The 24078-nt window shown below is 34.8% G+C and overlaps 1 protein-coding gene across 1 annotated transcript in view; it reads right to left on the bottom strand.

Moving 5' to 3' along the window:
* Positions 1-24078, bottom strand: part of LOC113093589 (receptor tyrosine-protein kinase erbB-4) — an 84736-nt gene that overhangs the window by 49726 nt on the left and 10932 nt on the right. The window contains exons 5-12 of the mRNA XM_026259281.1: positions 17794-17980; positions 5315-5449; positions 4769-4834; positions 3009-3127; positions 2650-2791; positions 2335-2448; positions 410-536; positions 213-286 (exon numbers count right to left, since the gene is read on the bottom strand). Coding sequence (XP_026115066.1) covers positions 213-286; positions 410-536; positions 2335-2448; positions 2650-2791; positions 3009-3127; positions 4769-4834; positions 5315-5449; positions 17794-17980 — 964 coding nt within the window. The remainder of the gene's footprint in view (positions 1-212; positions 287-409; positions 537-2334; positions 2449-2649; positions 2792-3008; positions 3128-4768; positions 4835-5314; positions 5450-17793; positions 17981-24078) is intronic.

Below are 24078 nucleotides of genomic sequence, written 5' to 3'. Positions count from 1 at the left end.
TTGTATAAAAAAAAATCTTTGTTTGTGTTCTGCTGAAGAAACAAAGTCACCTACATCTTGGATGCCCTTGGGGTAAGCAGATAAACATCACATTTTCATTTTTGTGTGTACTTTCCCTTTAATGTATGAAGAAATAAAGAAAGTTGATGGTTTTATGCAAGACTACACAGGTTTAATGGGCTGTCTTGTGACGGATGCTGACTGTCGCTCACCTGTGATCTCTCTGACTGTGCGGAATACATTTAGCCGATCAGGGTCCAGAGCTTTTATGCCATGAAACATGTCCCTGTTATATATAAAACACAAAACAGGCCAGAAAAACAGTTATAAAAGATAGACCATGTATAGGATATATATGCTAGCCAAAGCTTAGTATATATAGGCTAACAGATAAATAGATTGGACTCACCCTTTAATGCCTGTGATGAGGAAGATGAGGTTCCCATTGATTTTGGTGCAATTGACAAACTTCTCAATGTTGCTGGAATCTACAGTTTGAGCCGTTTGAAGACTGCCAGTACCTATACCATCACACACTGAACACCACAAACAACCAATTCATCATTTATACAACAAAACCTTTTTTGTCAAACCTTTGTTGTATAATTCTCAAAGGTTATTCTCAGGTGTTGTTAATGTTGACTAAAACTAAAAACTATTACAATTTAAATTAATTGAAATAAAATCTAAGATAAATATTACAATACAAAATTGTTGCATTGGAAATGAACTAAAGTAGAAACTGGCTGCAAATTGAAACTGCAATTTCAGACTCAAACAACCCAAAACAAACTGGCTGGAAGGATTTTACTTTCTTTAATTTTCAGCTTTTCTCAGCTGGCAGACATGTCAGAAACTAATTCCAAAAAAAAAAAAAAAGCTAAAAAATGTAACAATTTCATCCGATGTCCCCTTTAACAGATTCTCAAAGACATGTTTTAACAGCTTTATCATATTTCACTGAAGAAAGAGAGTTATTCAGACATCAAGCGAGTCAATTTCCCCCTCATTTTGAGCCTAATTATGATCAAATGCGAGGTATATTGAAAAGAACTAATATGACCCAGTTTGGTGCCTTGGCCCATTATCACTTCTGCTTATTTTGTGGTCATCCCTCATTAATCTGTATTGAGAAACAACAAACTTTTGTTGCAATCATGACAGAGGAGACCAATAATGTGCTACACTATACAATTTTACATGCACTGCAGGTATATGATTCCTCTGCTTCTTAAACCATCTGAAACTAGCAAGAATTTTTCATGGCTGGTTAGTGCTGGTTTGGCTGGTTTATGAATAGACTAAAATGGTATTTCTGGATGATCAAGGTAGTCTTTTGTTGGTTAACATGAAGTCTGTTCGAGACACCAGAACACCAGCATCCAATGCTAATGACCAGCATCCACAACACAAAATATGCTGGTCTTTTCATTTCAGAGACAGACTAAGAAGCGCAGATGGAACTAATGAAAGGAAAATTAATGGAGGAAAGCATAATGCTTAATTTGGTGGACGAAGGAATAAAAGTCCTGCCTTTTATTTAAATAGTCAACTTGCTTTTTTGATCATCTTTGTTTACTCTCAAATTTGATATATGCATTAGCTGGATCAGCCTGAAAAATACACATTTCATTTATTTTTTTGCAGTACATATCCTTTGAAAAGATCAATCAATCAATCAATCATTTTATATTCAGGAAGGATGCATTAAGTTGATCAGAAGTAACAGTAAAGACAATTATAATGTTACAAAAGCTTTCTATTTCAAATAACCGCTGAACTTTTTATTCAAAGAATCCTGATTTTTTTTTTTTTTTACTGTATCACAGTTTTCACAAACAAATGAATATATATATATATATACTGTATTTTTAAAATGTAATAATAATTGACAATATTTCACTTTTGCTGTTTTTTTATTTTATTTATTTATTTATTTATTTATTTATTTATTTATTTATTATCTTTATATATATATATATATATATATATATATATATATATATATATATATATATATATATATATATATATATATATATATCAAATAAATGCAGCCTTTGTCAGTATATCATACTTCTTTCAACCACATTAAAAATCCTGAATGATAGTGCACATTATATAGTATTATTTGCACTAAAAAGGAAAATGTACCATTACCTGCATGGCTGAAAAGTGAAAAAAAAAACACAAATGTCAGGGCATGACAAAACCTCTCCAGGCCCCAAAAATACCCTTAGACTCCAGAGGGTTAAAGGGACTTTCTGGATCTATATATCATCGTCACGCTAAAGTAAATAAAATAACTGAACAACCTTTGTGAAAATCACTGACCTTTAGGACAGATGTCAGTGCATGGGATGCACATCTTGATGTGATTTTCCTCCACCTCCATCTTGTTGCTCGGACAGGCTCTGACACAAGAACTGTGATCCACCACAAAGTTATCTGAGATCCAGATAGCAGAATATTTGAGTATTAATGAGACAGCTGTGCAATGATAGTCTGAGGTGAGGAAAGAACATTTGGAATGTTTGGAATTTGGAAACTGGAATTTGATTCAAACAATCCTTTTTTTAAGAGTAGTGACAATGAGAAAGTGATTGTTTGTTAAAATAGTCATCTCGTTTTCCAAGAAACCTTACTTACGTGGGCATTTCTTGACACAGAAAGCTCCATATGTGTATTTGGCGTTGGGATTGTGCTCGAGCTGGAAGGTTGTTGGATTGTAGACGAATGGTTGAGGACATTGTGTCACACAGGCCCCGCTGTCATTAAAGTTGGTACAAGCCTGAGAACAATAAAAAAAAAAAAAAAAACAGGCATGTAAGTATGTGGTCAATCAACAAAACATGACTATAATAGAGAAACACTTCTGCAGAGATTTCAGTGTTTTCAACACACATTACAGTACAACATCACCATAAAACTACTTAAAAAAAAATTAAGCAAGCAGACATTAGTCAATACCTCTAGTACATTTAAAGTTAAACAAGATGTTGACATACAAAGCAGTCTGTGTCTTTAGGTCCGAAACATCCTCCTGCACATTCACGGTGACAGCAGTTACTGACGTACGGACCAAAACAGCGTCCATCACACTGCTCTGCACACACCGTCTTTGTCACTGTATGATTATGAACATAGATGGAGACAGAAACAGAGAGGGGGAAAAGTTTATGTAAAGGAATAATCATTTTTCTATTCCAATTCGCAATGCATACTGTATGTGCTATGAATTCTTTATTTTCCCTCAAATAATGGCCTGATTCAACATACAAAACAATGATTCATTTTAATAAAAATCTCATGCGTGCACAGACAAAATGAAAATTAAATATATCTGACAAATACATTCCTTAAAATACTGGAAAATATATATTTAAATAATGACATAAACTAATGTGCATTATCCATTGCTATAAATAAATAAATAAATCTTTGTAGATGTTGGAACTGACACAATTTGGCATGGTGGATATGATTTTGGCCGATGATGATAATCTCAAAATAGCCAAATATGTGCAATTAACAGTTTCTAGAAGATAATGTCATGCTTGAGTTAGAGGTTTGGTTGATATACGGCTTCACAGCCTAAATATAAATGTACTCTTTTGACAGCTAAATTAGTTAAGTGAAGCAGTGTGCAAAAGCAAAACAGACACTGTCAAATAACAAGTTTGTCACTCTGTCTCATCAGACAGTAGACTCCATGACTTGAAATACTTCATGCCGTCTCCAGCGGTCTAAAATGTCTCATGGAGTTAAAGTGCATCGATCTGACGCCCAGAGCTCAAGAAGAGATTATGATCACTGTCTCTCTCTGTCCTTCTTTCTTTCACTCTTTTATTTTGCTCTAATTACCACCCACATTATGGGCCGTATCACCAGCAGGTTACAGACAGTAGAGATACTCTGATAACCCTCCTACCAGTTCATTATCACTGCTACCGACCCAGAGGCTCAAACTGACAATACCAGACAGCTGACTTTTGCCTTTTATTAGAAATGGTGTCAGAAATGAAAATCACTAACTACAAAAGCACATCGAGAAACAAAGAAAAAGAAAGAAAAAATAATAAATGTTGTATACGAACAAATAAGAAAATATGTCTGGAACAACTATCAGACAAGCATATTATACAATTAGCATTCAAAAGTGCTTCTAATGTTCAAAATATTATTATTTGATACTTTGATCAAGTGTGATCTCGGTTGTTTTTTCTAGTTCAAAAAAAAAAAAAAAAAAAAGGTGACTTGTTTTTGGGTCTGTTTGACGCACAAAGCCAGTGTATACAATGCGTTCATATCTTTTATTATGATAGTTTTAATTTTATTTCCCCCTAAATTCTATTTTTACATTTTAAGAAAACATAAGATGAAGTTTAAAAGAAAGCTATTACAGAGCTTAAAACTGGAATAGAGAATAATAAAGTTAAGGTATATTGTATACAAAGAAAGATGAATTAAAATAAATAAATAAATAAATCTGTCATCATTTACTCACCCTCATGTCATTCCAAAAAAATTATGAGTTGTTTTCTTATGTTGCACATAAAATAAGATATTTTAAAATTGCTGGTAATCAAACAGTTGGTGACTTGGAAGTCAATGGCAACCACCAACTGTTTGATTACCAGCAAGCTTCAAAATATCTTCTTTTATGTTCAACATAAGAAAGCAACTAATACATGTTTGAAGCAACATGAGGGTGAGTAAATGATAACAGAATTTGAATTTTTAGGTGAACTATCCCTTTAAAACTCACAGCTTTGGCACTGGTCTTCCTGGTGACCCCAGCAGCGTCCATTACAAGATCTGTGACATCGTCTGCCTGCGGAAAGAAGCCAGAATAATCAAGCATGACATTGTGTGCTCAATATATTAACAGAACTGAAATGATCCATTCAAATGTATGAACAAAGATCACTTAGATTTAGTTCAGATCCTACATGTGGATTTGTATTTGGCTGTAACATTTATACCACATCTCGTATTCACTCAGCCTTCTACTGTTCTACTGACAGGCAGTTTCTTTCTTTTCTTTTCTTGTTCTGCACAGAGTAGTTCCCTATTGTAGATGTAATGGCTTTTGAATTGAGTTTGAAGAACCTGGCTTAGCATTCAAAGGATAAATGAATGGAACATTAACCATTAGTTCCAAAAAAGTTTTGTTTTAATGATTTTGCAAAAAGGCCATGAGATTTATCAAATCTGTTCTGATGTGAAGAACAGTATTCCACATAGTTTACAAATAAATGAAGACCAACAGGGTAATTAAAAACCGGTCAAATCTGCTTAATGAAGTACTCACATAAGTTGCCACTGTTGTTGGAAGGAACCACCAGAAGTTCAGAACGTAGGTTCTTGATGATGTCGTTCCAGTGGATGGTGTCAGCGTGACACAATAACTTGTTCTGATCCACATACACACCTCCATTCAGGATTTCTGGTTCAAAACATCACAATATTAACTTGTTAAAATAAGAATATTAGCTGAAGGATCAACACTCAAATACAGTGGCTCCAAAATATATTTGGAAATATAAATATTATGGATGTACTTGTGCTATTTTCCCCCCAAAAATAAAAAACAAAACATATACAGTACATATAAATATGCACACATGCATGCATATATTTAAAAAATATATGATTATATATTACATGTATTTATATATAATATACATTAAATAAATATGTACAGTACATGTAAATACATTTAAATATATTCAAAACATATTGTATGTGTGTATTTTATATATATATATATATATATATATATATATGTGTGTGTGTGTGTGTGTGTGTGTGTGTGTGTGTGTTTGTTATATTATATATATATATGAAAAATAAAACACAAAAAATAAAAACTAACTTAAAATACTAACAAATACTATAACATTATATGCAGTAAATTATTCTAAAATAAAATAAACATGATATTTATTTTATCATACTGACATTTTAAACCACAAATTACTAAAACTTAAATAAAAAATTAAATGAAAACTACAAATGTAAAAATAAAAGCCAGCTCAAAATATTAGGAAATCCAGTAACCATATAAAATAATACTAAAATAACACTGGCATAAACACAACCATATGTGTACTCCAGTCATATGCTGGCAAGGATATTACAATGGAAGCCATCCATACTGATACTGTCTTTGTGTATCATTCAGTGATTCCAGCTTTTCTCCATAAGCAGCATACATTTCTAATCTCCAAAGTTTCTGTTATCCTGAAAAGTGTCTCTCACGGTTCCATGAAGCATTCAGATGAGTGGAAAGCATCACGCTGGTTGTGGTGAGCATGTGCGGGTTTGACGAGCAGAGATAAGTGGCCAGACAGTTCAATTTATCCGTCTCATTCTCAGTGTGTAATTACAATGATTAAGAATAAAAATCTGTTTTTGGCATCTCATTTCGACGTCCTCTATCTGTAAATGACCATAAACTCTTTCAGTCTTTATCAAGATCAGTCTGTGGTCCATATCTGCCTGGCTCCCTTCTGAGAGTGTGAAAAGGTGTATCAGACACACGCATGCTTGGCTGATCGTATTGTACTGTGCTTTCCAAACACAATGAATGAGTCTGGAAGGAAAGCAGACTTGGTGCTCATCCAAGCCAACACACACTAGCAATGTTCTAAGTCTCTTTTTGGCACGGGCTCCTTTTGTTTTGTTTTTCATTCTACATTTGTTGGCTTTTTTACGCATTATATGGTCTGTAAAAAAAAAAAAAAAAACTAAATCACAAACCTCAAACTACTTATTCATATTTTAGATTCAGTTATCTTAAAATTTAGCACCGAGACCTTGCGTGTTAAGCTTCAAGAAACACACTTAGCAGTCATACCGGCGTACTTGAAACCAGACAAACATCTTTGAGTACAAAATGAAGCAGCGCTCAACTAATAGAGATCTCTGTTAAAGTACAGAGACAAATCTCCTGTTTGACAATGAGAGCTACTGTAAATTAAAAGGACTCATCAAGTGTCAAGGGATAGAAATACATTTATTGACATAACATCGTCACATTATACGTCTTTTTGACATAACATCATGGACTTTTTGGAACAAATTGAGGGTAAATGTAAGTAATGTAAATTAGTAAATGATGGCAGAAATTTTCATTTCAAAGTGAATTAACCATTTAATAGTAAGTAAATAAATAAATACACTTAAAAATAAAATAAAAGTAAAAAAATAAAAAAAAAAAAAATAAAAAAAACATGATGCCTTTAAACTGTGGCACACAACTCATCCTTGTACACAAACGAATTGTACCTCAGATCTGAAAGAGCTTCGCTAAAATATATATTTTTATATAAATTTGATTTACTGATCCCACTGTTTGTTCATAATGTATGCACAGAGTGTGAAAACCTAAGCATTGTGTGACAGATTATACAGAATATAAACAATAAATCCAGTTTACCCTCAGAAAAGATCCTTCTTTGGCTAAAAGAGCAAAAATTTGTCACTACATAAAACTCTAAAAGAAACGCCAGTGTTTTCCATTAGTTTCTTTGACAGCAGTGGAAAGATTGTTTTGCATGAAAAATGTGAGCTTATCTCAGAGCGTATACTGTGTGGAGGAGGGCCTCCTCATGGATATCCATAATTGTGTTGAAGCCTCCTGATTAAATTTCAGCCATCTTAAATGTTATTGCTTCACAGTGAATCAGTGTGACAAATGTGATGCATTGTCCTGATAACTGAAATAATATGCAAGGCAAAAATAAAGAAATAAATAACAGCTGTTAAAACTTTCTAAAAAGATTGCTTTGCTTTGTTTTTGCTGTCTTTTCAACTGGCAGCTCAGTATCTTCCAGGTTTTTGTTTTTGCTGGCGTGAAAAACTTGGAGCGAATGGTCAAATAAATCATAGGCCATAAATCAAAAGATACAACAACATGTGGAGCTCATTATGGAAAATGCATCTACTGTAAATCCAAGTTTTGCAAATGGTAATTCAATAAGGTGAGCAGCATGTTGGAGTAGCACGCACATTATTATTATTTATTTTTATTTTTTGGACAAAACAGATGATAAATGGCATATTATTATACTGTTTATCCTTTGCAAACAAGTACGGCTGGAATACCATGGTCCAGTAATGGTATCAGATGACAATATTATAGTACTATGAAATGCATTACAGTTCAAAAGTTTGGGTTTGTCTTTTGAGAAAAAAAAAAAAAAAAAGTTTTGTATTCTCACCAGACCCACTTTGCTTGTTTTTGTTAATCAAAAGTAAAAACAGTAATAATGTGAAACATCACTACAATTTGGTGCAATTAAATTTTCTCTTTTAGCATAAATAAAATGTCATTTATTCCTGTGATGCAAAGCTGAATTTTCAACATAATTATTCCAGTCTTCGGTATAACAGCAGTTGGGGCCTTGAGATGTCTACATATAATTAATTTACTAATAATATAATTATTATTAATATAAAAAAACCTCTAACTCTAAATTAAAAATAAAAAAATAAAAACATTGAAAACATAAATTTATTATAATACAATACAAATACATAAATGAATATTATATAATTAAAAATACTAATAAAAATCCTATTTCTTATTTTATTGTATATGGTGCATTTTCCCCATCAATAACAGTTCTTAAAACTTCTGAAATCATTGAATTGTGGTTAATTAATTTAATATAGCTATACCTCCCATTTAGATTTTAAAAAGAGACTGAAAACAATCATCTTTGTCATAATTAGAACAGACACACCAGAAATAGCCTATATTGGAGAGGCTTTGAATAATGTTTTGAACAACTGGGGGACTTTGACACAAAAACATTAAGAAGCGCTACTTTAGAGTGCTTGACTGACTTGCCAATATCATCAAGTCACTTTGCAACTGCTTATTACATTTCCCTAACATCTATAGAGTCTGAAATGGTTGCTGAAGAAAACACGGCTCTATTAAAATGAGAGATGTGCCGAGTCACACTATTTATATCAAATAAATGCTAATGAAATTTCCAGTTCCATCTTGCCGTCGCTTAGTGCCACTTCCACTAATATCCTCTTCAGACTAGCATCATGATCCACGGCCCTCCGTCGCCTCCGCCCTCCACCCATCCACATTCACCATGCCTCTCATTATTCAGCCACACAGGGAGGAGAGTTTGGCTGGTGGAGATAGCAGAGCATCCCTAAAATCACAGCCAGCAGCAGGGTCTCAGGAGGCCAGGCTGGGAGGGTTGGTAGAGCCATGATACGACTGAAACCTCACAGACCATTTTGCAACACCGAGCTCGCTGGTGCACCTCACATTTCTCACCTATTCTTTTTATGTTTAGTGAAAGGTGGATTTGATCTCACGAGCAGGTACCTTTGAAACTGGGTCCCTTCACAAAGAGAAGACAAAGATCAACTGGGATATTGACACTGCTGCTCTCCAGTGAATGGCATTGTGCTGATAATGAATGCGGGACATGAGGTGGCTTGCTTATCCATTACGCTACATACAGTTTGATACAATGAATGCCATCTCGATTACCGAGACCCTGAAGAGTTCAAAGCAAACTGATTTACACTTACAATGCAGGCATTTAGTCTCACAGTATCCAATAAGACATTTCTCAATGTCAAACCACTAACACACAAACCCCTTTGGTGAAACAATCTGGCAACCTCATGGAATACGCAATTAGTTCTTGTCACAGTAGATTACGGTACATTAGGAAGCACTGCAGTATGCAGATATTTTCCTCCAACCACACTAGGTTGCAGCATTATTGCATATAATCTTAGTTCATAGAAGGCTTTAAAGGAATAATATATAAATATATATATTAAATAACTGAAACTGAATTACAATTAATGTCTGCCCAAAAGTTACAGTGTATGTATAGATTATACACAGACTGATTATGGCCATCATTTTTACTTCTCACTGGTGTCTCAAACAAGTATCTTGGAAAGATATGAATCCAGTAAATCCAGCAAATCATTGTCAACCTGGTATTTTACAAATACAACTCCTAGTTTCCAGAAAGACTGGCACATCCCTACTCCCTGAAGACTATCAGATTGGAAATGTCAATCTTCAACTAGCTCTTGCCATTTTGTGTGTGCAGTACACATTAGAAAGTCTGTTAACGGGCAGAGGGTGGCCACATAAGACTTGCACATTCTATTAATTTTAAGAAAGTTGAGGGGATTATTTACAACAGAACAGAACAAAGGTCACCTTAACAAATCTCAAGCACCCAAACGACCCAAAATAACGTCAGTCTATTTCAAATACCTCTTCCCCTGGCAAAGACAAATTGCTGATGCCAAAAATGCCTAAAATTAACAGACCTCAGACTACTTCATGAACTATCTTGCAATTACGTTTGACATGAAATGCTCTGACTGCACTTCACAGGGACGATGAGTTAAATACTTAATGGTGGAGCTTTGCATAGGGCATTAAAAAACAAGGAAGGGCCGCTGAGAGAAGGAACACCCAGAAAACAATTTGCCAACAGAATTGAGTCAGGAGATCTCTTTATATCCCCACCGCAGGAAGTCCTCAGAGAGCCGTTTTAATCACATTCAGCTGCAATGAACGGGCTTTGTTTTTTGAGAGATTCAGAGGCAAACCAATTATTACCCACAAAGCGCTCTTCCTGTCCCCACTTTGTTCTTGACTGATGGTTGGAAAAACAGAATTTGCTGACATAATTTCATATTCAAGAAGTAATGCTATTACAATAGCTTTGGAAATAAAATCAAAGCACTTATAACTATCATTCTTTAAGGTGAGAGGTGGCAGCTTCAGAAAGCCAATCTACTGTATGTTCACGTCTTATTTTCGGCTAGGCAAAGTATTGCTATGCTAAGAAAGCAGCTAAAGACCAAAATGGTGGCTGTTTATTGTAGTGTTTGATTAAAAATAGAACAAAAATGTTAATGCCACACTAATGCATTTTCCTTTCTCCTTCTGTTTTGATTCATTTACCTAACCTGATCAAGAGCTGCATTTACATGGACCCTACTAATCCGATCGTAACAGGACTAGACGCACGATCAGAATAAAAAAGTAACATGTAAACACGTCAATCGGACTGAATTGGCCAGATCCGACTAAAAGTTTGATCAGATTATAAGGGGTGGTTTATTCTTTTTGTAATGCGAGTGAGAGGACATGTAAACACTTGATCAGACTGAAAACTGAAACTGGAAAGTACTGCGCATGCACGGTGACATAGACACAGCATAATGACGTATGGCGCGCAGAATGAGCTGTTCTTCCTGGCAAATAAAGTATCTTAAATAAGTGTCCTGTCATTATAAAACTCCCCTTTGACTCAGCGTCTGTGAAGTGGACCAGGAAAATGTCCACTAGTCCTTGTTGAAGACTCTCATGAACAGACGAATAGTTCTGGGTGCAGGAAGGGGCACTTTTACAACCTTTTTTTAGCCTAATGAGGACCCGAAATAGATAAATATAATGCTTTTTAAAACAGTATACGACAACAGCAGAAAACTGTATATATTTATGCAGTGTGCAAATGTTAAAAGAGTAAATTTGATCAGAAGCTTGTGACATATAAACGCGCATATCAACCTGATCACTTTATTCAGTGTTCATGGGAACACTACGGTTGGATTCGTCAATCAGATCTAATTTATTCCAAGGGAAGCAAAAAGTGTCAATGTGAACACACCTAATGACTGTTATAATTCTACCCAATTAGTTAGACAGTTACATTAATATTAATCCTATTTATTTGTTTGCTTATTTTGTCTGTTTGTCTGTTTTGCATACAATTGCAATCCACTGCGGAAAAACAATTAACCTAATTTGCTTCCACTGTTCCAAAATCAATCGTAATGCATGTTAAATATCATACATTTAAAAAAAAAAAAAAAAAAAAAAAAAAAGTTTTGTCAAATCAGCAGAGACAACAGACTATCAATTATCAATGTTTCAACTATTTATTTATTTATGCAGCATAAAATGGAAATCAATTGGAGGTGAAAACACTGAACCACATTAGCTTTCACTGTTTAGACAAAAAAAATGCATTTTCTTTTTTTTTGTATTTTTCTTTTTGAAGTATTTACTTTAAACAGTCACTGACTTCTCTAATTAGTAAGATTACAAGTTTCGTTGTTAAAGACAGCATGACATAAAAATGTATCCTATTTTCCAAATGCATGTTATAGATCTCATTGCTTACTATTCATATGTTCCTTATGTTGGATCTTCATGTCATTTAGTTCCCATCTCTTCAAGTTCACATTTACCTGCCTCCTTTTTTGAGTGCAGCACCAACATCTCAAAATCCAACCGATAACCAATGCATGGAACCAAGTGCCCAACATATTTTTCTTTCTTTTTATATACAGTAACACTCCTGACACTATACCGTATATTTCATTGAAACTTTAACCAAGCTATTTCCTTAATAAGGTTCCTCTTTTGGAAGTGAGCATGAAATGACATGAAATCACAACCCACTTTGCACAACATAACGTTACAGTTAACCACCAGTGTTGTGGGTAACGCGTTACAAAGTAACGCGTTAGAGTACTCTAATTACTTTTTTCCTGAAATTTGTAACTTAACGCGTTAGTTTCGTGCGTAAGTAATCAGTAACTTCGTTATTTTTTTTAAAAAAAGTAATCCGTTATTTTAAGGAAAGGAAAATCCCGACTGCAGCCTGCTTTTTGTCAGACAGTAGTCCTAGGTCTACTGTGCCACCTGCGGATGTATCAGCGGAGCCGAAGCTCTGTGATCGTAAAGACAATGGCTGTGATGCGTCTGTGCCCTGCGCCTGACCCTGTGTGTGTGTGTTTTTTTTTTCGAACTCCCGGCAGGATAGCAGAGAGGACAGCGTTTGGTTTATGGAAGTACGCACATTATTTTCAATTTGTCAACGAAAAAGAAAAGAACATAACGGTAAAATGCACACTCTGCTTTGGTGAAAAGCTTCTGTCGACCGCCAAAAATTCTACCTCAAATTTATCGCTACGTTTTAATCACTACTTTGAAGAGTAAATGTAAGAGGACTGTGTTAAAGCGAATTTAGGCTTGTGACTGTGAGTGACACTTTAATAATAATTAGTTCGGCTATTAAGCGATTTGTCATTTGCCTGTGTGGCAGTGAAGGATTTAATTCGGTTTGTTATCATTTTTGTTTGACAGTCAGCTGTTAATTTCTGTTAGATCATTGGCTGGCTGGTTGTTCATCATTTCTAAATGGATTTAAATCTGCAAGCCTGTTTAAGGTTGTGTTTACAAGCATACTTGTACTTTGATAACTGCATTATTTAAAGTTAAAGAAAAATCAGGAGTTATCTTGTGGTGCTCATAATATACAGTAGCCTAGGCTACCCGGGCTGGGTAACGTTAGGTGCGAATTTTGATTAATAATATGTTCTGTGATAACAAATAAATAAAACGCCATGTGGAATAGCCTATTGCTGACTGTCTTTCCTGTTATTGTTATCCTGCAGTGTTAATTTAGTCGGATGACTGACGTTATTCATTGTCGGGAGTCACGACTTCTAGGTGCATTTAAAGGGGCCGGGGGCTGTGTCTGTCGTGTGTGAGCCGCTGCAAACGGCTTTTAATTTTTGGTAACGCATGAGTACTCTAACGCGTTACTTTTATGAATAGGTAACGCTGTATCATAACTGATTACTTTTAATTGATGGTAACGTTGTAACCTAACTAACTACTTTCCAAAGTAACTATACCCAACACTGTTAACCACACTGTATAAGTGACCTTGTAAACAAAAGTAGAACTCAAAATAATCTGTTCAAAAAAGCATTGAAACTCATCTACAGGATTGTTATCTAGAGAGTCTGCAAAGAAGCTGAACAATACAGGAGCCCAGCTGGATTAGAAACGTCAACACAATGAAGACCCAGCCTTGGGTTCATGGACAGAAGCTCAGAAGCAAGAAAGAGTTTACTAACTGAGCAGCCAAGGCTGTGTGGAGGAGAGCAGAGGACTGGACATGCTAGCCCAAGAGGTTCTGTGGGGGTGGGCGGCGAGCATGCTTCACATCAAGGCTATTGCATTAATACACCGCCAGGGATGTGCACAAGCATACATATGAGGGCACAAAGTGTTAGGTTGCATGGAGATTTGTCTAACATAATGAATAATTAGACAAGGTGGAATTGTGGAGTCAGCAAACATGGCTTAGACTTAATGGCAAAGCTTTAGAGAATAACTCAACAGGATTCAACATACTGTATAAATAAATAAATAACAATCAAATAAATAAATAAATAATATAAATAAATAAAAACATGCAATAAAGTGGAACGTTTGAATTTACATTTTCAGAATCTACATTTCAGACTGGTTTCCAAACCATACTGCATTTTATCAGAATAACATTTAGAGAAGGTATGAACAATTTTGATAAATGTTAAACACAACCAAAATCAACTCTCAACCCTTCAGAAAACAACAAAGTTTTTTAAAACGATTTTAGTAAATACAGATTTTTATAAGAAGAGAATTCAAGATTTTGTTTCTTAAAGGGGAAAAAAAGGCTGTTCATAAAGGAACAGTTCAGTGAAAATTAATTCGGGGGGATTTTCATAAGAAAGGTAATGCATAGTTTTTACATTAAAATGACTGTTTCAGGTTTTCATATGACAATGTTTCTATTGGAAAAGCATGCATTATATATACTGGAACGATGTGGTAATCTCTGCTGCACTGACAGTACTTTATAGTAATAGTGGCATCTAATGCAGCTAAATAAGACAAAAACATAAGCAGATAAATCAGAAATACTGTATACAGAAATGTCATTTTTAATTCAAGATGAGTGGATCATTTAAATGATGCTTTTTAATTTGTATTCATACTGGTCTAATTGCTTTGCATGCACAATGAGATTTCTTGGCTTGTTCCTGGTGTGTAATTAAAGAAACTACTGTCTATGAGCAACATATAATGCAAGCCTTGATTTTTGAACAAGTTCTTGAAAGTATTGCGCATGATCCTTGAATTTGTATTATGCAATAAGCTTTGGCCACATGTGGTGAAAGATGAAGAAATATTTACATACAGGGATCTGCCCACTGAGTAATTTAACTATTTCCGGACAACACACTGCATGAAATCCTATCTTATGAGATTTTAAAAGGTTGATGAAACCGCCCTTCACGTAGCTGATGGTTATAGAGGTCATCTAGGAGGACATAGTCAAAAAAAGAAGAACATTTGATTGAAGGACCACCGAAAATAAGGTTACAGCCATCATTGTATCATAAGTTGCTTATGAAAGCTATTGATCATGCTGCAGAGCTGTGTACAGGAGCCATGAGAGAGGAGCACATGGGTGTAATCAAAGGAGTCATTCATCATCAATGTGCTGAATATCTCAAGGGGCTGAAGAACAACTTTCATCTCTTAAAACTCATATTGAAAATTGCAGAAACATGGCTATCATTGCCTCGAGAATCAGACTTTGCCAGCAATACTGCAGGAATAGAAAAATTAAATCCTAAAAAAAACTATTCAAAGACTTTAGCGAGGAATTCAAAAAAGACGACAGTTACCTCAAATGTGCAGCTCTTCCCATTCAACCCTGCCAACCTTTGCTGCATTTTCTTGCTTATGATATACAGCACTGTCTTTTATGAAGGGCTCTGTTGTAGTATCATAAACAGTGTGCATCTTTCTGCAACACTGCGCTGGAACATTGTGTATGCAAGCTTTTAGGTTCAGAATAAAAGTTACTCTGATTCTACTGCACATTTCTAACTGTGGTTGTAAACAGTCACTAACTAATTTAAATGAATGCTCCACTATCAACAGCATCATTGGAAATTAAATAATATAGGCTTGCCCTTCAGATTGTAAATAACAAATGTAAATGAAAAATAAGCCAAAATAGTGATTAAAGTAATGCACTTAAAGTCTGCAGTAAGACATTCTATATATTCATATATAATCTAAATGCATTTTTTAGCATACCATACAAAGTTTATCAGGTTTGTTGTCCTTTTCATGGGCATGACAGGATTTGATTAAATATAACTTTGCATATAGTTAAAAAGGTAATATTATTCATATGTTAACATGATTTAAAGATTTGAATCAATGTGTACTTGATGTATATCCTAGAGCAATGCTTTGCTTCTTAGACTTCCATTGTAAGTGCATTACTGTAAACACTTTTTAATTTTTTCTGATATTCTAAACCATAAAGGATGCATAACCCGAAAATCCACCAATGCACGTATGCCAGCATCCAGTTCATGTGCTATCCTCGTATTGTTCATTAAAAGTGTTAATTCACCCCAAAATGAAAATTATGTCACATTACATTACACAACGTGAATTTTCAGAAATTTCATTTTTGGGTGAACTATCCCTTTAAGCCTGACAAAATGATTTGTGGCAGTTAAATTTCGTGGATTCTTGAATCCTGAAGTACTCAAAGACAAGTGACCTCACACCCCAGTCATTCAAAGACGCCATCTGACACCGCATCACAATCAAGAGAGCAGCAATAAAAGCAAAGAGTTATATTTGAAGACACTAAGAAATGAAGACAAGAAGGCAGTGGCTTTATCTCTACACCAATATATTATTTAATAAACCATTAAAGTGCTAAAGCCGTATTTGAGATTAATACTACATGATTATGCAAGATGCCTACTGGACATGTCAGTGGTTGTCTTAATATTCGTTCCCTCACCTACTGTGACTCTGTACCACCTGTCGGACTCCTCTGGGCTTCTATTGCCCATCCATGACTCATCAGAAGTCAGACAAGCATTATCACGCCTCTGGCTGTTTTGCTGTGAGGTGCCACCAGCTTCTTCTATTTGTCTGTTGGTTGTTTGGCTCCTTGATCTGTTTCTGTTTCCCTCCATATTGTTTTGCTTCCCAACAGGGATCTGGAAATATTGTTCTAAGATGAGTTTCTATATTGCATGGTATAGAATGTAAAAGAAAGTCGCCCTACGAGGCAACCAAGAACGGCTTAAAAAAAAAAAAAGCATCTGTAAAACATGCTCAACTGAAATAAAATACACTGATAATATAAAAATGCAATCACATAATGAAGAGTGGCTAATTTGTATGAGAGACATCTTGTGATGTACATGATTATCATAGCTGTGATCTGCACAGCATGAAAGACATTATTAGAGCCAATCTTATCAGACATGTGTTCGAATACACAAGTCCCTGCTATGCTCATTTAGACTAAGAGCACAACATACACCTCAGTCAGACATTAAAAGAGTACAAACATTAACTTTAGTTTACTAACTAGACAACCATTCTGCACCAACCCTGGCCAAATTACAATATGGAAAATTATTTAACAGATCTTATTTGGGTTTTTTTTCTATCCAGTAATTGCATACACACTACTGTTCAACTGTACCAGTGTTGAAAACAGTTGTGCTTCTTAATGTTTGTTTGTGGAAACTGTGCTACATTTTTGTAGGTTTCTTTGTTGAATAGAAAGTTACAAATATATATTTGAATATAAATTACAACTACAGACGAGATGCATATATATATAATCTTACGGACACCAAGTAGTGCGGTAATATTAAAACATGTTATCTAGAAAATATCTTAGCATTTTAAGAGGAAATTTCAAAAAAACTTCTTCCTTCTTTGATATTCTGCAGCATTCTAGATTTATTTGAGCTAAGAAGTTGTGCCACATGTTTTAAACTTTTTTGGATGGTTGTTTTAGGTTAATGTTGTCAGATTAGAATCTTATAGAACTTTTGAAGAAATAGGTTAGAACAGGAATACATAACAGAATATACCTGTCAGGTTCTTGAGGCCGAGTTGTCTGAGGCCGAAGAATCCATCTCGTCTGTAGTTGAGAAAGATGGACAGGGCGTATCGTCCTTCATACAGTTTAGTTCCTCGGATGATCCGCAGGTTCTCCAGAGGAAGATAGTCGAACTGATTCAGAGCCACCAACACGTAACCCGTCACCTCACGGATGGACTGCAGAGATAAAAAGAAATTCACTAAACAAATGCATTCTACAGTCTCAGGTGATTCCCATGAGCCACTTGCTTTAGGTAGTTCAAGGATGTAGTTTGTCCTTTAGTCAAGGCTTTACCAAAACTTCTTCATCAAGTCTATTAGTCGATTCATCAGTCAGCCTTGATATAATTTGAAGAGATAATGGCCCAAGAGAGCACTGGACCCTCCCTCTCCACACCCACATCAATCATGTTGACATCCAATCACTGTTTCATACTGCATATCATTAGCAGGCACAGAGGACAGGTCTATTTCATGCTGAAGAAGTGAATTTGATATAGCTGTACTGATCGGACACACACACACACACACACACACACACACACTGAAACTATAGTCATGGAAATCTATCTGAAGAGCTGACCAAGCAGACACCGACAGCTGTCACCTGCCAGTCAGGATCACTGGAAGTGCAGAGACACACTGCTAAAGATCATTATAATGTCAAATTTCAGACAGAACTTCAATGGCCACAGCTGGGTGTAAGAATTGTGATATGAATTTTAATATGTTTTGAATATATGTTTTTTGAGGATTCTACTGAGGGTTTAACTCAGAGAAATCACATATGCAAAACACTTAGACAACCAATCACATATTGATTAAACGAAAGGAATAGTTCACCAGAAAATAAAATAAAATCCTGAATGTTACTAACACTCGGGACATCCAAGATTCAGACTGAGTTTGTTTCTTCATCGGAACAGATTTGGAGAAATTTAGAATGACAGTAGATCACTTGCATACCAATGGATCTCCTTCAGTGAATGGGTGCCGTCAGAATGAGAGTCCAAACAGCTGATAAAAAACACTGCAACAATCCACAAGTAATCCACACCACCCCAGCCCATCAAGGAATGTCTTGAAAAGCGAAAAGCTGTTTGTTATGATGCTTGTAAGAAAGACATTGATTGAGACATTTTAACCTCAAACCGCAGCTTCTGGCCAATGTGCACCCATAATCTATAATAACACTCCCTTCAAGAAAAAAAATTCTGTCCTCTAACATCAAAATCCACCAATATATTTATCTAAAAACTGTTTTGGACTGGTTTCGCTTATAAATGGTGCATATTTGTCTCCTGTTTAAGATGAGAACTTTTTTCACTAAGGACTTGTATGTTAGCTTGAAACAATGGTTTGCAGTTAAAACGTCTTTATGATACACGTGTTTCTTACAAACACACAGATTTTTACATCACTAGTCATTCATTGATGGACTGGAGTGGTGTGGATTACATTTGGATTATTGTAAGGGTTTAACAGATATTCATTCTGATGGCACCCATTTGCTGCAGAAGATCCACAGTGTGATATGGTACATTTCTCCAAATATGTTCAAATGAAGAAATAGACTAGATAAATCCACATCTTGGACGGCCTGATAATAGATACATTAATAGTAAATGTTCTTCTTCCTTTTCTTTTTTTCTTTTTTTTTTTTTTGGTGAATGACACTTCATAGAGTAGATTTTTATGTTATTTTAAATTGTAAGATCTCATGCCACATTATTGTGGTTTGGTAACTTATATATTTATTCTTGTCCAAATAACTAACTCTAAGTATACATATTGTTAATGGTGATTCTGGCATTAGCGAGTATCACTACTAAATCTGCAACCTATGTTATTGTCATCAGCAGTTTCTGTTACCTAGCAACAAACCAAAACTCTCCTCCAAAACCTTACACAGGCCTTCAGGACATGGGCAGAATTTCTAATTTGGTTCTAATTCACCTTATTTAATTAAAGGATTACTTTGCTTTTCACAACCTTCTCAAATAACACTGTTTACTTTGACACTAATTAGTTTTTTTGCCCCTTTGGTATTAAAAATTCACTGGACCAGTGACTTAGCTGCCAAGAAAAAAAAAAAAAAGGAAGAGAAAAAAAAAAAATCTTATTTTTTGAATTGTATTAACAGACTTTCTTAAAAACACAGGCTAATGCAATTGCAATTACAGTTCAGTGACACAATTCATAATTGAGTCAAGGTAATTTAGCAAGCAGTAAACAATAAACTATTTATTGCTAAATGAGGTTTAAGCTGTTTAATATGCCTGTGAAGGTTTTGCTCTTTTAAACAGGAGCTTTGCATAACTCTGAATAATGTCAGATCACAGTGAACTGCATGCTAACACCTCTTTAGCTAAATGTTAAGCATAAACACAGCAGCTGTGAGGGTTGTTAATACGGAAAATTACTTTTGTTGGGTTTAGTTTGCATAGTCTTCTTTTCAAGGATAACAAAAACTCTTATGAAACTTCAACAGTGAAATTAAAATTTGCGATATGAACTGTGGTACATTTGCATATGGGAACCACAACAACAGAGGCACCAAAACAAAAACAAAAAAACACTTATCAAAAAAAAAACAAAAAAAAAAACAATATTGATATAAGAGGTTTGGTGCTATCGTTAAATAAAACGATACTGTACAACATACCGATTCTGTCCAGATTAAAGGTCATGTTTCTATAGCAGCATCTCAGTCATTATAAATGTTTCAGCTATATGTTTAGAGATCTAGAAATGCTCTGAGATCTGGGAAAGTATTCACTATTCCAGAGGCGAGTTACATTTACTTCGTTACATTTACTTGAGCAAATTTTTGGGGTAACTAATACTTTTTGGAGTATATTTAAAAATGGGTACTTTTACTCTTACTCTAATTATCTTGAGTAATTTTTTTGGGGGAAATCTGTACTTTTACTTCAATACTGTGGGCCTCGCTCCTCTCGTTACTTTATCTTAATGCAATAAATGTAATAAATTGTTCAGTTTGATCCAAATGCGCCGTCTACTTTTCTCTGGGCAAAGAGCGATGCCCATATGTGAATGATTCATTCTTTTGAGTCAATTCTGTTCAAAGGCTTGTTCAAACCAGTTGGCAAATGAGTGAATTGGTTTGTGAATCAGTTTGAATGATTCGTTCAGTATCCTGCCGCGCGCACTGAGCGTTTGAAACGGTTCACTCAGAGTTGTAACGTTTAAGAACAGAAAGAGCGTTGAAGATGTGGCATGATCTGCACTGAATTGAAAGTAAATCTGCAAAGGCTATTATTTGCTTGCGATGAAGATCTGTATTGGATGAAAACCAAATGTGCTGTCTACGGTTTGATATATATATATATATATATATATATATATATATATATATATATATATATATATACAGTATTGTTCAAAATAATAGCAGTACAATGTGACTAACCAGAATAATCAAGGTTTTTCGTATATTTTTTTATTGCTACGTGGCAAACAAGTTACCAGTAGGTTCAGTAGATTCTCAGAAAACAAACAAGACCCAGCATTCATGATATGCACGCTCTTAAGGCTGTGCAATTGGGCAATTAGTTGAATTAGTTGAAAGGGGTGTGTTCAAAAAAATAGCAGTGTGGCATTCAATCACTGAGGTCATCAATTTTGTGAAGAAACAGGTGTGAATCAGGTGGCCCCTATTTAAGGATGAAGCCAACACTTGTTGAACATGCATTTGAAAGCTGAGGAAAATGGGTCGTTCAAGACATTGTTCAGAAGAACAGCGTACTTTGATTAAAAAGTTGATTAGAGAGGGGAAAACCTATAAAGAGGTGCAAAAAATGATAGGCTGTTCAGCTAAAATGATCTCCAATGCCTTAAAATGGAGAGCAAAACCAGAGAGACGTGGAAGAAAACGGAAGACAACCATCAAAATGGATAGAAGAATAACCAGAATGGCAAAGGCTCAGCCAATGATCACCTCCAGGATGATCAAAGACAGTCTGGAGTTACCTGTAAGTACTGTGACAGTTAGAAGACGTCTGTGTGAAGCTAATCTATTTTCAAGAATCCCCCGCAAAGTCCCTCTGTTAAAAAAAAGGCATGTGCAGAAGAGGTTACAATTTGCCAAAGAACACATCAACTGGCCTAAAGAGAAATGGAGGAACATTTTGTGGACTGATGAGAGTAAAATTGTTCTTTTTGGGTCCAAGGGCCACAGGCAGTTTGTGAGACGACCCCCAAACTCTGAATTCAAGCCACAGTACACAGTGAAGACAGTGAAGCATGGAGGTGCAAGCATCATGATATGGGCATGTTTCTCCTACTATGGTGTTGGGCCTATTTATCGCATACCAGGGATCATGGATCAGTTTGCATATGTTAAAATACTTGAAGAGGTCATGTTGCCCTATGCTGAAGAGGACATGCCCTTGAAATGGTTGTTTCAACAAGACAGTGACCCAAAACACACTAGTAAACGGGCAAAGTCTTGGTTCCAAACCAACAAAATTAATGTTATGGAGTGGCCAGCCCAATCTCCAGACCTTAATCCAATTGAGAACTTGTGGGGTGATATCAAAAATGCTGTTTCTGAAGCAAAACCAAGAAATGTGAATGAATTGTGGAATGTTGTTAAAGAATCATGGAGTGGAATAACAGCTGAGAGGTGCCACAAGTTGGTTGACTCCATGCCACACAGATGTCAAGCAGTTTTAAAAAACTGTGGTCATACAACTAAATATTAGTTTAGTGATTCACAGGATTGCTAAATCCCAGAAAAAAAAATGTTTGTACAAAATAGTTTTGAGTTTGTACAGTCAAAGGTAGACACTGCTATTTTTTTGAACACACCCCTTTCAACTAATTGCCCAATTGCACAGCCTTAAGAGCGTGCATATCATGAATGCTGGGTCTTGTTTGTTTTCTGACAAGCTACTGAACCTACTGGTAACTTGTTTGCCACGTAGCAATAAAAAATATACTAAAAACCTTGATTATTCTGGTTAGTCACATTGTACTGCTATTATTTTGAACAATACTGTATATATATATATATATATATATATATATATATATATATATATATATATATATATATATATATATATATTTATACACACACACATACATTACATACATTTTATCTATATATCCAAATAAAAATAGACTCAGTATGTATGAACCAAAGTAACAAGTAACTAACTACTTGAGTAGATTTTTTATCCGATACTTTTTTACTCTTACTCAAGTAAATATTCAGACTAGACCTTTTACTTTTACTTGAGTAAATATTTCCATAAGTACTTTTACTTTTACTTGAGTACAGTTTTTGGTTACTCTACCCACCTCTGTACTATTCTAACTATTACTTCTCACACTAAAATGACTTTATTCTGTCTATGCACTCCACAGGAGAAAAGTCACAGGAACGCATGCAAAGCACAGTAAATGTAAATGCAGTGATCTATAAAGGACACACGCACACACACACACATACACACACATACACACACACACACACACACACACACACTTGCACGCACTATATGACCGCATGAATACTGATATCCCACAAAGCTGTCCAATATCATGCATCACAAACTTATTAGCCGTAAAGGAGCAATAATACAGTGGTCAGCATTATTATGTCTAAGAATGGGCTCAAAACTATGTATTTTTAAACTGTAATATTGAAAGTTATAATGTATAATATATAAATAAGTATATACATGTATATGAATTGGATGCAATTGTTTATTTTAGTATCAGTAAGGTACTATTGTAGTTTGTGTTAATATTTCATTTTTATATTTTTCTGCTTTTGTGTTCATTTTAGTATCTTAGTATATAAATCCTTTAGTCCGTTCTTGTTGCTTTTTAATAAGTCGATATAGAGTTTATTCATCTTTTTAGAGTTTATCTTTATTTCAGATAACTTTATATTATATAAAAAGTACTATAATAGTACTATACTATACAAGTCTTATTGTAATAGCTTTTTAAGCTCTTTAATCACTTTTTTTTTTCTCTTAGATAGCAATGCGATTTAAAAAATAATGCCAAATAAGTCTCTAGCTTCCCAGCTACCCCAGTAATCTTGCACTCAATTTCTGGATATTTCTCAATGATATCTTAAACAGTGCACAGATTTATCAAGATATTTAGCAAAACTAAGAAATTTCAATATGAATATCTGCTATTCACATTCACTTTATACCTCTACTTTGTCCACAATTACTATTCCATAATATCAAGGACAAGATTGATGTTCAAATGTAAGAGAACCACAGTCT

This window comes from Carassius auratus, unplaced genomic scaffold (genome assembly GCF_003368295.1).
Source record: "Carassius auratus strain Wakin unplaced genomic scaffold, ASM336829v1 scaf_tig00215105, whole genome shotgun sequence".
Lineage (NCBI taxonomy): Eukaryota > Metazoa > Chordata > Actinopteri > Cypriniformes > Cyprinidae > Carassius > Carassius auratus.
Note: the sequence above shows the minus strand (reverse complement) of the source record. Positions and strands in the feature narration are given on the sequence as shown.